The sequence below is a fragment of the Gymnoscopelus microlampas genome (assembly GCF_963454915.1).
Source record: "Gymnoscopelus microlampas genome assembly, chromosome: 8".
NCBI lineage: Eukaryota > Metazoa > Chordata > Actinopteri > Myctophiformes > Myctophidae > Gymnoscopelus > Gymnoscopelus microlampas.
The window spans coordinates 40,437,098-40,455,456 of NC_139945.1; the positions used below are offsets into that span (position 1 = coordinate 40,437,098).

The 18,359-nt window shown below is 42.8% G+C and overlaps 1 protein-coding gene across 1 annotated transcript in view; it reads right to left on the minus strand.

The window, feature by feature from the left end:
* map3k10 (mitogen-activated protein kinase kinase kinase 10) overlaps positions 1–18,359 on the minus strand; it is a 34,505-nt gene that overhangs the window by 12,885 nt on the left and 3,261 nt on the right. Inside the window, exon 3 of the mRNA XM_084065355.1 lies at positions 414–594. Coding sequence (XP_083921481.1) covers positions 414–594 — 181 coding nt within the window. The remainder of the gene's footprint in view (positions 1–413; positions 595–18,359) is intronic.

An 18,359-nucleotide genomic window follows, 5' to 3' on the forward strand; every position in this document is an offset into this window, starting at 1 on the left:
AACAGACAACATTTCTGTACCATCTTCAGGCATATCATACGTGAAGGTCCTTGAACAAAGAAAGTCGTTGATTGAAACATTGCCTATCAAATGTATCTTTATTGAGCAAATGAGGACAGTGCAGGTGCTTTTGATTCCTTGGATTGTGCTTGTCTACTCCACCAATGCACCTGTCACCGAAATTGTATTCAGTTGTGTAAGAGACTTAATGACCAAGGTTAGTCATATCAAAAGAGGATAGCGATGAATAAACACCTGCATTCAATTTGAGTGTGGAAAAACTGTGATTGTAGACTTGGGTGTTGCTAGCTTATAACCTTTAATGTCTCATGTTACTTAAGCATAAGAAGCCAGCCCTGAGTTCATTCAAAAGCACACACACTTAAGTGTCCAGACAGTAAACAGAGCAGTACCTCCACACATCACTGCTCTTGGAAAACAGAGAGACTTTGATGACCTCTGGAGCCATCCAGGCGTAGGTCCCCGCTGCACTCATCTTTGTGGTCTGGTGCCATTCCCTGGCCAGGCCAAAGTCTGTAATCTTCAGCGTCTTACCACTCAGATCATCCCTGTCCAGCGGCTCCAGGATGAGGACTGGGGAGAGGAGGGGGTGATAGGGAGCAAAGGGACAGAAAAGAGATAAGACAGTGATGGGGGCAAACAGAGATGGTATGTTGGTTGATGTAGTATAAGCACAAAGATCACCCGCATTCACAAAGTGTCCTTTTTACTAAAATAAAAATTACCTAAAGGACATTTTGTCATTGCTCGTGATCTTTGTGCTTATATGAACTCATTCTGAGCTGTGCACCCGGTAAGAAACCTGAGACTTTAGTCGTGCTCACATTCTTTTAAATGATCATGTTAAATAATAGACATAGTAACTCATTTGTAGATGTAAAGCAATAATAATATGACAGGCATTGTCACTACCTTGAATACACTCCAATCCTGCTGTACTGGTGCTATCTCTGCACAAACCTATGACACAATATCTGCTGCTAAATGTGTTGTCTTGCACAAGAGAATGTGGTATTCAGCCTCACTTATCTCTATTTAGAAAATGCACCATATCTGACGTTGTGTCTTGCTATCTGACTTTGTTTCCTTTGCTTCATCTATTCTCTGTTCTTACGACTCTTTGAAACTGCATAGCGTTTTGAACTTGTACAAAAATAAATTCACCCACTCTTATAACTGCAAACTTGGATGGTAATGCATTAAATTACAGTACTTGGCTACTAATGAATGTAATATTATCATGACATGACAATATTACATTCATTAATAGTATTCAAATACAAATGAAGCATCACGTTAGTTCATGCAGGGCACGGAAGTCGCATACGCTCAGCTGTAATCAGCTGTCAGTCTGCTGATTGCTTTCAATCAGCCACGCTTTCCTACACATCAATCACACCTCATTCCCTCAACAAGGTGGTCCGTTAAATACGACTTCCTCCTACACTGGATCTCTGCTTTTCAATTGCTGCCACACACTCCTGCTGCTGCTGGCAAAACTTGCCTCCACCACCCCAGCCTCCACCTTATAGTTCAGAGTCTTGCATTACTCGCGTTTAAACTGAATGTTGAACTGAAATTCAAGTGTGCATGGCTCTTAATGTTCAAATGCATTCAAGTTTGCACGACTCAAGTTATTCTGATTAAATGTCTTGCTATGGGCCCGCTCTTGTATACCTGTGGGGGGTTTTGCATAGCGTAATTAGCGTTACGCGAATCAGGCTAGATTACCAGGCTAGGTGCCCAGAAAGTTACGCCAACCGTCCGGGCCAGCATTTCCTGATTTTGCTATCATGCTGCTAAGCAAAATATAATAATAATTTTAATCTTAAAGAGCGGAGCCATTAACACCAAGTTTAAATGTATTCCATTTGTTGAAGTGAATAATAATTCACACAAATTGTGTGTTTATTATTCTTGGGTACTGTATTCCATATACTGAATACTGCAAACCAAACCATATAGACCACATAGGACAACTTACACTGTCGCACAGTGAGGCGACTTCAATCTCATCACACATACTGTACTGTACTACAGTAGTAGCCTACAGAGTAGTAGACGATACAGTAGTGGAGGTTATTGAGTAATTGTAATTCAGGTTAAGTGGGAGTCGACGGCAGCAGTCTAGCCCTAGAGGGGATTATCACGTGAGGTCTTTAGCCCTCAGGTCACCTCTCCATAATCCATAACTACCAAGTACTGTAAGCTATTTTTTTTAAAACATTAAAATGCAACGTGTGTTCCTTTAATATGAGATGTAAGTGATAGACCTCTGATCCTTCTGTAGAGAGGATTGGGTAACTGACTGTGTCATACATGTAAAAAACAAAAACAAAAAAAGAACTGTATTCCACTTTATTTCAAATGTTATGGATAGGTCCTTATCTTAAGAGTACGCTTTGAACTGGAATGTATGGTTTAGTAAATATTATTAATTATACTTTAAAGTAATGTCTCGATTGGATACCATCACGTTGATTTAGCATAATAATATGAAGAGTTGAGTTTAGGTAATTTATGGCTAATTCATTCAGTAGCACTTCAAACGAACATCCTATTAACAAGCATTTACTTAACAGTTAATAAGATACTTATAAGTCCTTATATAAGATGCTTATTAACCTAATCATTTTTTTATAATAGCTAATAAGGAACTTGAAAATGTCCTTACAAGATGCTTATTAGCCTTATGTGTTAAGGCTATGTACGTCTTAATAATAGCATTGTGAACATGTTTAGTGTTATATTACATTTGTAAGTGATTATAAGACACTTGTTAACAGTTTATACACTGCTTAAAGGGATATTTCGCTTTCAAACACTTTCGGGGTGATTTTAACATCTACTCTAGCTTTAGTGTGCACCCCAGGCAGTTTTTAAGTTGCTTGATTCAGTATTTAGATATTTAATATTTAATATAAAGATTTGACTTATAAGTATCTTATTAACTATTAATTAATGCTTGTTAATAGTATGTTTGTTTGAAGTGCTACCATTCATTATTTGTCACAAGACTTTGTAGTACGACAACAACTATGTATATTTTGAGCTTTTAGATAGGCTATTTTCAGTGCGGGGCACCAGCATGCAACGAAAGCTGACTTGCACTAGAACAACAGAACATGCTGTTGTTGCTAAATGTCAATGTTGATTGCCAGAAAAATGTCCCATGTATTCCAGTTTCCTCACATTCCACGATAAGAAAAGAAACCTCGCGATCAAACAAGGCATGTATATTAGAGTAGATTTAAAAGGTGCGTGTACACCATAATGTTTACAGAGCAGGTGTGGTCAAGTGCTATTCAGGTTTCTGTTAGATGTACATTATGCAACTTGCCTTGGAGTGCACTGTGTGTGTGTGTGTGTGTGTGTGTGTGTGTGTGTGTGTGTGTGTGTGTGTGTGTGTGTGTGTGTGTGTGTGTGTGTGTGTGTGTGTGTGTGTGTGTGTGTGTGTGTGCGTGTGCGTGTGCGTGTGTTCAAACATCGCAACGCTTATGTCAAGGACAACTTTGAGTTTGCTATTGCTGGTCAATTCTCAGCTGAGTTTGCTTTTCCTGCTCAATTCTCACCAATGGCCTTGAACCTCTAAACCTCTGTCTGTCTGTCTGTCTGTCTGTCTGTCTGTCTGTCTGTCTCTCTCTCTCTCTCTTTCTCTCTCTCTTTCTCTCTCTGTCTCTTTCTCTCTCTGTCTCTCTCTCCATGTACTTCCTCCTATATTTCCGTGTGAGGGCAGGCTATGGAAATATTTGGAGTGTACACAGTCCACGGCACTGGGAGCAAGGTGGGGGTTGCTCTCTCTCTTGCTTATCTACAGGTGTATGCAAAGGGAGGCGTACAGAGGCAATACACACAGCGGTGTCCTCGTTAACACACACACACTCGCACGCACTCGCACGCACACACACACTCGCACGCACGCACCCCCCCCCACACACACACACACACACACACAATGAAGTGTCTCACATGATCAAGGTGTGTCTCCTAGACTCTGCACTCCGGTCTTAAAGCTGTGGAAGCCTACGCCCACTTTCCACCCTCGCTACCTTACTAGGAGTCTAGGAGATGAGTCTCGGGGACTCCGATAAAGGCTACCAGCTGTATTCCTCTTGTTGTGCACGGAAAACGTCCTCTGTGATAATTATAGCAAGACAGAGATCACGCAATCCATTCTATATGGTTCTGGTATACAGTACTTTTGAATGAATATGTCCCAGTGAAAATGCATGTGTTTCCATGCCTGTGTAGTGTGGACTAGTGGTGGGAAAAAACGTTCATTTCAGTGAACGAACGATTTCTTTCATATCCACGGCAATGATTTGTTCAAAAGTTTTGTTCAAGTTCTCGTTTAGTAGCGCTTCCGGTTCCGGCCGGCAGCGATTGAGCGCGGCGCGGTAAACAGCGCGCATGGTACGGTGACAGGTCTGAGCTTAGCCCGCGCCCTCCCGTCCCCCTGTGTGTGTGACGTGTGCGGAGTGGAGCGGGGGAGGGGGGGGGGGGTCCATGAACGAAATCGTGAACGTAACAGTTTCAGGAAGTGAACGGGTTCGTTCACGGCAAAGAACTAGTTCTTATGAACAGCTGTGTGTGTGTGTGTGTGTGTGTGTGTGTGTGTGTGTGTGTGTGTGTGTGTGTGTGTGTGTGTGTGTGTGTGTGTGTGTGTGTGTGTGTGTGTGTGTGTGTGTGTGTGTGTGTGTGTGTGTGTGTGTGTGTGTGTGTGTGTGTGTGTCTTAGAAAAGACTATGTTGTGTTTGTGTGGGGTGTGTACTCTTCAAAGTATGTCTTTCAGCATGTAGGGAGCGTATCTATATGGCCCGGGACAGCGAGAACGAAGGACTGATGCTGAGAGAGGTGGGGCAGAAAGACTAATGCAAAAACATACAGAACTGAAGGGAGTGACGCTGAGAGAAAGAGAGAGGAGGGGATTTAAGAGACATAGGGAGACTGAGAGTGCAAGCGTGTTTACCAATACGTGTCATGTGATCAAAACCGAGGCTTCTGCCTCCACTGCATGTCTCGCTACATTCACGGCCTGAGAAGACATGTTTTCTTCAAAGCAAAAGAGCATACCTATAAAGCTTCTGTATAACAACACCAACAACACAGTATAGTGTATTCATTGTCTCCAGCATTTTTATCACACATCAGTTGGATCAATGTGTACTGTATGCACTCAGCACTAAGTGTACAACACTGAGGCACACTTATAGCGGATACAATACTATACTAATATACTTTGCTTACAGTCAACAAACCATCTTCTTTATCATAAACAGAAAGCATGGCATGACAGACCACTTTCCATGTCAGATTTAAATGTGGAATATTTCATAATTTGGACCAAACGCTGTTGGAGAATTGTTGTCCACTGCTCCTCATAGAATCGGTTAAAGGACACATTCCAGGTATGTTTGTTTGGCAAAATAAACAAAGGCAACCATTTAACCCTAGCATGCCTATTTTGGGAGGAACCGAAAATAGCAGATCTGCAAGCTCACAACACGTCGGAAAGTCACAACAACATGGCGCGTTGAGCCTCTAGATCGGCTTGTAGATCAGCTATTTCCAAGAGATTTGGTGTAGATGGGAGAAAAAAAGGCACACAGCCGACCACAGTCAAGTTTAGAGAATTTGCAAGTGTTTTAACTTATAAAGATATGTTGCCCACATACTACTATATTCTACCTGCTGAACAACCAGAAAATCCAGTTTTCTGACACCCCCACACTCCCCCCTAGCCATCACTTCATCCTTGGACCCTGACCCGAGCCCAGTGTTGAGAAATGTGAGTCACTGTTTAAACATGGGGCTGATAGAAGAGAAACTACACAGACTTCACCCTGACTAATGATCATCCAGACAGGTTGGTCAGTGGATTCTGTATAGGTGACACATTAGCCCACTGCCTGCCACCAGGCAAAAAGAGCATTGATCGTGGGAGTTAGGGGTGATGTGGCACTTGGTGCAATTTAAACCCAAAACAAAGCCGTGAAACGGAAATATACTTAGTATCTCAGGAAAACACTTAGGAAAGAGAGACTTATATATTTGTATTTGTTTGTGACACACAATGTGTATATATGTATATATATGTATATATATATATATGTGTGTGTGTGTGTGTGTGTGTGTGTGTGTGTGTGTGTGTGTGTGTGTGTGTGTGTGTGTGTGTGTGTGTGTGTGTGTGTGTGTGTGTGTGTGTGTGTGTGTGTGTGTGTGTGTGTGTGTGTGTGTGTGTGTGTGTGTGTGTGTGTGTGTGTGTGTGTGTGTGTGTGTGTGTGTGTGTGTGTGTGTGCGTGCGTGCGTGAAATCAGTGATTAGCCTGGAAACCAGACAAATCTAGTGATCAAAGCATTATCAAATACCTATTACAGAGAATAGGGACATTCTCCCTCCACAGTGCATGCAGATTCTCTTCCCCCCACATTGCTTGATATTTTTGTTGTATGCATTTATGAAAGAGCTTCAAAAAAGGGTGAGCGTGAGCAAGACACTACTGAAAGAGTTTTGTTTGTGAGTCATTGTCAGTTACGTATAAATGCCAAGGACAACAATTATACCTCACTGTGTGCCATACCAAAACCGGATTCTCTTCTTTTATACCACCTAGTAGCGCGTCACGGCTCAACTGATACTGTAGAATGACGTAAGAGGGTCGACACATACTGTAGAAGCTCAACCATTTGACTTATGTTGCAATATGTTACTCTGGCCAAAGCCAAGTGTACTGTGTCATTAAGTAGTTGTTATGGTAACAAGAGCAGAGGTCACATTCTGACATACATGAAGCTAGGAAGCAAAGAAAAAAGAGACTAGTACCCCTCTGTCCCCGTAAAGCTCCTCATGTTCCTCTTTCTCTCTCTCTCTCTCTCTCTCTCTCTCTCTCTCTCTCTCTCTCTCTCTCTCTCTCTCTCTCTCTCTCTCTCTCTCTCTCTCTCTCTCTCTCTCTCTCTCTCTCTCTCTCTCTCTCTCTCTCTCTCATATACCTCAACCTCCTTTTACCCAGACTGCATCCCCTCCTTGATCCCCTTTCTCCTGTTTCTGTCTTTTCTCACCACCCTGCCTCTCCTCCTCCCCCTTGTTCCCCTCGTTGTAGGAACAGGTGTAGCCCGCAGGGTGGAACAGCTGTTGCCGTGGCGCCAAGTCAGCGAATCAGGTCCCATGCTCCTAACAACCCGATCCCCCCACCCCCCCATAGAGAAACTGCTACCTCTAGTGCTACAGGGCTCCCAGTGGCTTACACCCCCCCCCCCCCCAATCATCACTATTGTGGTGTTTGTGGTGTACAGAAGACTACAAATATTGACTGGCAGGGTGATCATCAGCAATAGCGTTATCATACACTGGCTGTAGGGGGCCAAGGGAGACGTACAAAGAGACTGAAGCCATCTTTGATGCAGCCCGTTCCCTGCCCCTCGGGGCCGGTGCCTCCCTGCCTCTGCTTCAAGGATCACAGCCTTTGCCAACAAAAAAGAAACCCCTTTTCCCCCTACCACCAACCCCTTAAGACCCCGTCTCCATCCCCATGTCGCCATCTTACCTCTTATAACCCCCCCTCCCTCCCTCTTCTCCACTGGTGCCCCCTCCCTGACTGTCTGCCATTCCAGCTGTCGCCAGCCTGACTGGGGTCAGATCAGCCTACACCACACAGGGGAAAAGAAACAGAGAGATGGAGAAAAGAAGAAAAAGGGGGAAGGAGACAGTGATAAATTGAGAGGTAGAGTGTGTGTTTATAATGTGGGAAGTAGAGTAAGGGAATGGTAGGGGGGGGTCCGTCAAAAGTGATGGAGGGAATCTGAAGATGAGGAATGGGGGAGGGGAGACGGAGATGAAAGAGATGGTAGGAGGAAAGGGAAAAAAATGACAAGAGGAAAGGGAACAAGGGCGTGACAGAAATGAGGGCAGAAGGAAGGGATGAAATATGGGAATAAACTGGTAGAGTGACTGGGGAGGTTGAGCAGAAAAGGAAGGGAGGTATGGGAAAGAGAGTAATGAGAGGATGAATAGACGTGGGTTGGTGGAGCAGGAGAGAGATGACTGGAGGGAGCGCAAGTTTTGTCATCTCCCTGGCAGGATGTACTACCTGGTGTCTTTGTATCTCATAAGGTATCTGTCTTTTTCTTTGGCTTTCCTCCTTTCCCATAGTTCTCTCTAAAAGAGATTTCAAGAAGAAAGACAGACATATCCTCCCCCTGCTGCTCTCAAACATGCAAAAAAGCAGGCTGATCACAGTGCATTAAACAAACACACACAGTATATATAGTTCATTACATCATTACTCAAAATACAGGTCTGTTTTATCTCTACAGTCCACATTTAGAAATAATATTCAGTCTAAAAAAGACATTAAAACTGTTGTTTAGCTATTCTCGCACTCTACCAGTCCTGGTATCAAGAGTCAATATAATATTGAAGTATATATATATATAATTTAGTTACCGGTGTGTAATGATGTAAGTAACATTCAGTCCATCTGTTCAAGATTGACCAAATCCAGCCCATTGCTGGCTTTATTGAGTAAGATTTTAATTACATTAAAGTTGCAGATTCAGCCCCTGACATATCCATGTAAAATTATTTTACTACACTATTTGCTATGAGTTGATTCTGTGTCTTTAATATGAAAGACTGATGCCCAAAAGTAACAGTTTGGCAATGCATCATGAATGCATTATTATACTGTATATTTGGGTCTTTTCCATTACCCCATGCTTTGATATGAAAGTTGCACTGTATGCTCCCATGTCACTGATACCCCCGCTTGGCTCCACTTGTACCTCCACAGGCCATTGGGGCTCTAATCCTGCACTGTGCAGTGGCACAGTTTCACCCTCAAGCTATTCACTTTGTCTCCACACAAATGCGGCTGCCAGATTCGTGTGACCAGGCAGGCTCTCCCTCAGAAGAAATGGAGGTATTAAATAAGGCGGCTTACTTTTGGTTCTTTTTGTGTGGAGTGTGTTGGGGGGGGGGAGGGGGGTATTATTTGGGGTATGGAAATTCACAGAGAATTGGGACAGATTTAGCATATTTTACAAAAACAATTATTTAACCAGCACCAACTTTATTCTCCCACCTTCCGCAACATACTCATATAATAGTAAAATATTGTACAATACAGAATGTTTCCCCATTGAGACAATTCACATACTCTTCTGAATCAAACCATTTTGGGTGATCATTTATTTCTGTCTATTTGTGATGCAAACCATCAGCACCAGGAAACCCAGCTGAATTTGCCTGGATGGTAGAGCTCTTCTGATGTTCCCGATATGTAACACAGGTTGGGCTGAGCAATATGACTACAACTAAATATCACGATTATTAAAAACTTTTGTCTCGATTCCGATTAATGAACGATTATTTAAAAAGAAAGTGAAAATAGCTACAAAAAATATCTACAAGCTCACAACACATTGCAATGCGACGCCTTGTGAACTATTTTTGTAGTATAACACAGGGTTAACTAATAGATTTAGTCAATAGAGGATATGCGTGTGACATCATCATCAAACCCGGAAGTTATGCAGGAATGACTACTGAGTGTCAAAAAAATACTTTCTGGCCTTGACAGCCCATGCATCCAAACAGAAAAGTCATATCTGATTGCATTAAACAACATTAAGCAATGTTAAACTCATTTTGCATGTTTCTTTGCCACTCGATTTGCCACTCGATGTGCCATTCACTTTAAGCATGCGCATATCCTCTATTATAAAAACGTTTTCCTGTGTCGTTTCGTTGATATATAAGAAAGAAAAAAAAGAGCTATATAAGAAAACCTGCTTCTCAATTATTCAATTAACCTACATGAGCTAAATTAAGTCAGTTATTGGTTCTAAATTTTGGTTTCGAGATATTTTCAGTTAATTGCCCAACTCTATACACAAGAGACCCATTCATAACACAGTTGCTGTCTGCACAGGGAGGACAAAACATCCCAAACTCTAGCTTTGATTTGCATTTCAACCAATGCCTTTAACCAATCTAAAATTAATGAACTAGAAATGTACCCGGCATCTCAGTGGGTTGTTGAGGAACCCACTCAACCTTGAAAGAAGACTTACTTGGCATGGTCTTCTGATCTAAGACAACATGGTGTAAATGTGTTACCATGTAGTTCATATTAACACAAGCCTCTCTGCTGGCGACTGTGAGCATTGAAGGAAACATCACAAGCTAACATTGCCCCTTGGCTGTAGATACTAGCGCATATACTGTAAAATCCTTGAGTGTTAACTCTTACAGCAGCAAGTCAAGTGGGTGGGGACTCACTGGTGGGCCATGAGCATATTTGTAAGTGGGCCCCCAAAGAACTGTCAACACTAAGATAACATTAATATAAAAAATAGTTATACTATGTTATAAATAACATGGTATTTTTTCTTTAAAACTTAGGGAAAAAAATGTCATTGTGATACTGATAAATAGGACTTAACGCATAGAATGTCAGTTCCTTTGATCCACGCCGGAACACAATCATTAAATCATTAAAATAAACATGCTCTGAAAATGCACACGGCCAACACATCTGACCACTTTAACACTTAACTTGGGTGGGCCGCGAACGGGTGGGTCAGATGGGTGGGCCGTGAACGCTATCAAGATTTCCAAGTGGTCCCTGATCCAGAAAATGTTGGGAACCACTGTCTTAGAGTGTACAAATGGAAACAAGCCTCAGAGTTAAATTAACAGTGAGGATTTGACTGTGTACAGTGCACTGTCTAACTGTTAGATTCAATGAAGTGTCCTCTGCTTGACTTAACAATGACCGTGGGTCAAGAAGTGTTGGCTCAGGGGACACCCGGAGCCTGACGCCCCACTCCCCGTGCCAGGCTGCCGGCCAGCAACAATGGCGCTCTGACAGCAGCGCACACCGTCAAATCCTCAGTCTTCATTTAACTAAGATAGCGTGAAAATGGCCTCGTACGGGTCTCAAGAGTTAAACTAACACTGATGATTTTTTCCCCCGTGTACATTTAGCAGTTAGCAGCCACCAGATGGACAGCCTTTTAGATGACAGTGAGTGTTCTTTGAGTGAACGAAAGTCACACATATACTCATATGTGTGTTTGCTGTTGCTATAAGCAAAATAAAGTGTACAGTATTTGTGTGTGTGTGTGTGTGTGTGTGTGTGTGTGTGTGTGTGTGTGTGTGTGTGTGTGTGTGTGTGTGTGTGTGTGTGTGTGTGTGTGTGTGTGTGTGTGTGTGTGTGTGTGTGTGTGTGTGTGTGTGTGTGTGTGTGTGTGTGTGTGTGTGTGTGTGTGTGTGTGTGTGTGTGCGTGCGTGCGTGCGTGCGCGCGCGCGCGCGCGTGCGTGCGTGCGTGTGGGTGTGAGTGTGCATTCTATCTCTTGTATTTGCCATTTGTCATGTGATGCTAACAGATGGAGGAAGGTACGTTGCAAGGCCAGTTTTGTGGTCATCCTGTGGACTGCACTGTATGGCGACAGAGCAGCATGAGTTGGACATAGAAGCACACTCAATTTGATTCCCCATATTAAAAATCCATGTTTCCATTGAAAATCCTACGCAGCTAAATCCCGAGTCTTAGTTTAACTCTGAAAGGGTTGATTTGTTTTGTATACATTTAGAGTTAAATTAAAGGAGTAGTCACCCAAACACTGATTCTATCATTTACTCACCCTGAGATGTCTTGAAGAATATAAGGAGACTTTTTGTTTGTATAATCATCCAAAAATTAAGAAGGCACTTGATTAATTGAATAAATTAACAACAGCAAAACAATATAACAAATCTGTTTATAAACGTGAAATCTACACTCAGAGTATACCGTAATCCAAGGCTTGTCGTTTCAACTTGCAGTGTTTACTATTCCAAAAGATAACCTTTAAAACCTTTTTTAACTACTTCCGGGCTAAATCATCTCATGCACAAATGACACACACACCTGGCAATGTGAATGAGCTCCTGTTTGAGCCCCACGGAAACACCCACCTAAGTGTGTTCCTCACTCGTGCATGTCACGGTTTAAACCGGAAATGAATAAAAAGCTTCAACATAAAGTGATGTTTTGAAAGTAGTGATATACCACGACTGGATAGAAGTATCATGGGATCACACTGTGAGCTGTGTTTTGGTGTTTATAACCAGACTTTTGATATAGTTTTGCTGCTGTTAATCTTGGCCTCAATTTACTTCAACTCATAGTATTTTATTATTATTTTATTCGTTTTTGGATTTTTTGTTCACCATAATGGAATGCTATAAACAAAAATCCTTGTATTCAAGACAACATGGGGTGAGTAAAGTAAAAAATAGTAAGTAAAGAAATAAACTATTTTTTGGGTGAACTACTCCTTTAACAGCCAGGTACATTTTGAAAGAACTTGGGAAATGATAAAACAGTGTGGGTTCTATATGACTGGGTAATGTAGATTTACATTATTAAACTGAAAGTGTGAAAGGTAAATGTACATAATGCAGTTCAACAGTACAAAGGTACACAGCTTGGTTGCTGCAAATATGTGTCAGTGTGTTTGGAAAGCCAACAGAAAGCTATAATATAGAACTGAGCACAGTTACTGCTAGCTGATGGCCCCCTCTCATCCTTATCTATTCTACTCTGTGTGTGTGTGTGTGTGTGTGTGTGTGTGTGTGTGTGTGTGTGTGTGTGTGTGTGTGTGTGTGTGTGTGTGTGTGTGTGTGTGTGTGTGTGTGTGTGTGTGTGTGTGTGTGTGTGTGTGTGTGTGTGTGTGTGTGTGTGTGTGTGTGTGTGTGTGTGTGTGTGAGAAGAATGAATCTTTATGCTTTATGCCGAATGCAGCAAGTGCTTACCCATTGACTGCTGAATCGATTAAAACAAATATTTTAATCACATACAGTATAAAGTACTACACAGGCTGGCCCCGATACTATCTGACTTATTGTGCCCTCAGGACATTGTGAGATAACTCAGGTCTTCTAATTGTCCCAAGATCTAGGCTAAAAGTGAAGGGTGACCGAGCATTCACAGTTCTCCACTCTACTGCCTTCCCCTGGTGATAAAAAATGCAGAGTCAGTTGATTCTTTAAAAAAGCTGCTAAGAACTGCAAGCACTTTGTCTTGTAATGTGTTTGTCTTCTGTGCAGTTTTTACAGTCTATTGTTAAATCCTATTATCCTGTTTTTAACTTCATATTTTACTGTTATTATCCATTCAGAATGGCTGGAGATGGGGATGTTTTTGCCCCTGTCTGTGCGCCTGTCCGTGTATCTGTCTGTCTGTGAGTCTGTGAGCAGAGCTAATCTCGGACTCCACTGGATCAAATCAGCCTCATGGTGGCGCTATCAACGCTTTCTATAAAACCTGAACTGAAGGTCATACAATAAAAAGAAATCCCTGGATTTCTTGGATCATTACGCAACTTTTCATATAGGTCACGTCCATTTCCACCTGACTAGATTTTCTTCAAAACACACTTTCTCTTACAGATGTTGTCCAACACTCACACAAATCGGTACACATTATCTCTTGAGTCAAGTCATCAAGAAGTATCATTTCATATTTCATATTCCCTTACGACTGGCTGCAATTCATGCAGTTCATTCAACAGAAACTCTCTGCTGATCTACTATGCAGTACTTTATACTCTTGTTTGAGCTATTTATTTTGCATTCAATTAACAACAATCTTTAATGTACCATGTTGTAATAGCAATTAAGAATTAACCTGTCCAATTAGGCCCCATTATACTGTAATCCACAGATGGTTACATCTTCAGTTACATACAATTTGACACGATAGTGAGCGCCTACTATTGAAGGTCTATTGATATAAGGAGGACAGACACGGAGAGAGTGATTAAGTGTAGCTCACATTGACAATGCTAGTTATAATCTGTAGCAGCCAGACTCACAGAACGCTATGACCTCCTATCAGACTGACCCTTTACTTCTCTTTCTCTCTATCCATCCCCCACTTACAACATCACCACCACCTCCCCCAACTCCACCTCCAGGGCCTATTCTAGAGCCACTGCATTCCTTCTCCGTTTCTCCATCCATCCATCCATTTATCTCTCCTTCATTCCTCCATTTCTCCACTCTGTCATTCAAGGTCTACAGTTGCCCTAGCTCCTTCCATCTCTTGTCGCTCGTTCATGCCCCCCCCCCCCCCAACTTCTCCCCACTACAGTGACTCCTGCCATTGTGAGCCTTGCTCTCACTCTGTCTCGAGCTGCTGTGTGAGAATGGGGTCATTGTTGCTCTGCTGCGGAGAGAGAGAGAGAGAGAGAGAGAGAGAGAGAGAGAGAGAGAGAGAGAGAGAGAGAGAGAGAGAGAGAGAGAGAGAGAGAGAGAGAGAGAGAGAGAGAGAGAGAGAGAGAGAGAGAGAGAGAGAGAGAGAGAGAGAGAGAGAGAGAGAGAGAGAGAGAGAGAGAGAGAGAGAGAGAGAGAGAGAGAGAGAGAGAGAGAGAGAGAGAGAGAGAGAGAGAGACTGCGAGAGACTGCGAGAGACTGTGCGTGCGTACGTGCGTGTGCGTGCGCGCCCCTGTGTGGGATGCGTGTGCGTGTCGTGCATGCATGCATGCATGTATGTTTGTTCTCTGCTGCCGTGCCACAGTGATCCTCTGTCCCACCTCCATACACATCATATTAACATGTGTATACATACATTTGCACTAAGCATGCAGACACGCTTAATGAAACACAAACAGCCATTGCACACAAACAAAACTACAGGCTATCCCATAGCCTGCAAGCAGTACACATTGTACACAACTCAATGTATAAGTATATATACACACACAATACATTTCTATCCCCCATATGGAAACGTCAACCATTCATTCGGGAGGAGACACCTCCATTTAATTAAAGCTCAAGCTTTTATTAGAAATGGCTGGCAGACAGGTTCTCTCCCTCATGCTCTCCTTCCATTTGTGTTCTAGTCCCGCTGCTAGCTTGCGCTGGTCTAGTTAGTCACAGTCTAGCCCTCTACCACTCTGTCTCTCTGAGGGATTAACAGTCAGCCCAGCACTAACCACAACACTAATCTCTTCCTCAACACAATCACTCTCAATATGTTCTCTCTCTCTCTCTCTCTCTCTCTCTCTCTCTCTCTCTCTCTCTCTCTCTCTCTCTCTCTCTCTCTCTCTCACACACACACACAAACACACAAACACACACATACACACACACACACACACACACACACACACACACACACACACACACACACACACACACACACACACACACACACACACACACACACACACACACACACACACACACACGCGCACAAACACACACATACACACACACACACGCTGAGCATTTTCTTAAAGCATATCTCACCTTACTAATCTGATAAATAGCTATTAACAGGACTTCAGTGTGGTGCTGTTGTTGATGCCCTGTGTTGTGGTAATACTTCCTTCTTTTTACTTTGTCGTACAGCCATGTTGCTTGAAGAAATTAACAGATTTTCAGCTGAACTCCTGCCATATCTTTCAGCTGAAATTCTGTTATTTTCCACGAACTACATGGTTTGTAGACAGAGTACAAATAAGTAATTAGTCTCCCTCAGCTACCAGACAAAGAAGTGGAGAAATGTAAACGTATTGCAACTACATTTGTCCATTCTTTGTCTTTTAAAAAAAACTCCCATATAAGTATTTTACTGAGCGATCAGCGATGGACCGGACAATCCTGCTTTTGGACAGACTGGTACTATATTCAGGCTATTGTTGACTGTGCAAACATGGTTTCCATTTGAAGTAACAGCAATCAAAACAGAAGGTACGGTCAGACCTGCTGTGTCTTCATTTTGTCTGTAATAACTGATGCATTCACAAGTTAACCTTCACAGAAACAACTCCTCCACCGTAGGCTTCATTTATACTACATTGCACAATAGTGTCTCTTGTGACAAACGACATATTGTACGGAGTATAAATTAGGCTTTTGTTTCATCACTTTTGATGGCTGTGGAATTAAAAGGTTAGGGGTAGGGTTATACACAGGTGGGCCCTATTTATACCACATTTTCAAATAGTTCAAATAGCTAATCTACAAGCTCACAACGTGTCGATGTAGATCGTTTGTAGATCGTTTTTTTTAAATAGTAAAAAAGATGGCAAAGAAGTTTAGGGATAATGGGTAAGGCACCAGCGAAAATAGGGTCCAAGGGGATCTAATCAGTTGTCAATAGCGGAGGACACATATTACACATTATGGTATGAAACACACATGCAGTGCAATCACGTGACACTTGTAAGTGTAAGGTAGAATCATAGCTAGAGGCCTGAGTCTCTCTGTGGCTACAGACAGGTGATCAACAGGGATGTATTGTGTTACTTGCTCCTGCTGACTCATGCTATCTGTACATCTATGGATAAAGTGTCAGTGGCTGTCAGACAGTAACGTATAGCACAGGTACCATGACTACTTATCCTGTGTATGCAATAATGAAATAGATATTATGTTGTAATTACCTCAGGTTTTTAATTAGCTGGCATATACCTAAATGACCACACAAATGTGTGTGTTATTAGTAAGATTACATTTCTACACAATTCTACATTAAAACCCACAGGGAGTAATAAGGGTTGTGTGCACTGTGAGCCTAAAGACTGATCCAGGATCAGGGTGACAGCCAGGTAAGGCTTATAATGACTATGAGTACAGCAACCTTCCAACACACAAACGCACTGTGACATCACTCTAAGGAGGTCACCATAATCAGATTATACCAGTTACACAGACTCACTCACTCACTACTCTCTGAACACTAGACACAAGGCATCCAAACAAACATGCAGATCAAACCGAGGAGCCTGAAACACCTTCCACCAATCGGGGGATTGAATTACAAGAAAAAATCCCAATGATTAAAAAAGCACTTAATGTTGTGTGACATTTATGCACATTATGTTTTTGTTGCTGTATAACTCTCATAGCATTGTGAAAGTCAGAGTCTCAGTCTACATATATGTATCATAATGCTGCATGAAAACTCTGAATAGTTTACTGAGCCCCCCAAAAAAACAATGTGATGGAAGACACAAGAGAGGCTTGGGGGCCTGTGCTTCTCTGTAACCGCGGCGATGCCAAGCAGTTGGTGGTTTGAAGAGGATACCTGAGCCCAGCGCACCTGGACAATGAGCTGAGGTGTAACTCTAACCTGTGATGAACCACTGTTTATCCCCCTCTCTCTCTCCTTCTCTTGTTCGGTCCCATCCCTCTCCTCTTGCTTCACATCTCTTCACTCTTCCCGGTCCCCAAATTTGCTCTCCCCTCATCTCCGTTCCCTGATATTATACTTTCCACCATTTCTCTCCCGATGGGCATCACCGTGTAACACAAACATCCCTCTGGTTATCATTACATAGTAGTATAGAGACTCAGTGATTAGCGCTCTTTTGGAGTAAAAAGCATTAATAGGAGAAGGACAGCCCTCGCACGCCTTCCAGTTTTCAGCTCTGTTAACTTTAAGCAAAATGGATTGACATTTTGCGCTGCAACTGACATAAACTAACGGCTGTATGACTCAACAACACAGCAAAACCTGTGTCACCATGGCAAGGCGGCGTTCTGGTGGTGCTGTTGCCAAGGCCTTGCAGTCCAATACCCATCTGAGCCTCATCATCACTGTTAAGAGCAACGTGGAGGGGGAGGGCACAGGAAAGAGGGAGAAGGAGAAGGTAATGGGTATAATGGGGTGTGCGTACTGTTTATATAACAAAGGGAATGAAGGATGGATACTGAAGCCGATAGACACAAGAACACTCTCCACATCAGAGACTCCAGAAGTACTGCGAGAGGCAGAAGGTTACTAGACCTTTTTTAGCAGATCTGTTTTCAGCCACTGCAAGCTCTACTTCTAAAAAGGCCTGTAGTCAGCATTCCGTGCACTCTACCCATATTTATACACCCCATCCCCCATCAGTCATGCCACTTAAGATAAACACACACACACACACGCACGCACGCACGCACGCACGCACGCACGCACGCACGCACGCACGCACGCACGCACGCACGCACGCACGCTCACATACATTACACACACAGTTAAACCCACACACCGTATTATTTCTTTGATGCGTCCACAACTGCAACTGCGTCTTTAAACAGCAAGTAGCACAAAAGACCAAAAATAGCACAGTGAGTTGCAGAGCAGAACTGCTCTCCTTGAGGAGGGGAGGCAGAAGGAGGAGGATGGGGAGGAGGTGCAGGCTGAGGGAAGATAGCAGAGGGAGGAGGATGGCGAGGAGGTGCAGGCTGAGGGAAGATGGTAGAAGAAGACCCACTCTCTAGTACTAAAGATTCACTGCTATGAGTCTTGTCTCGAACACCCCCCAAAATAATTACCAGCATTCTATGAAACATC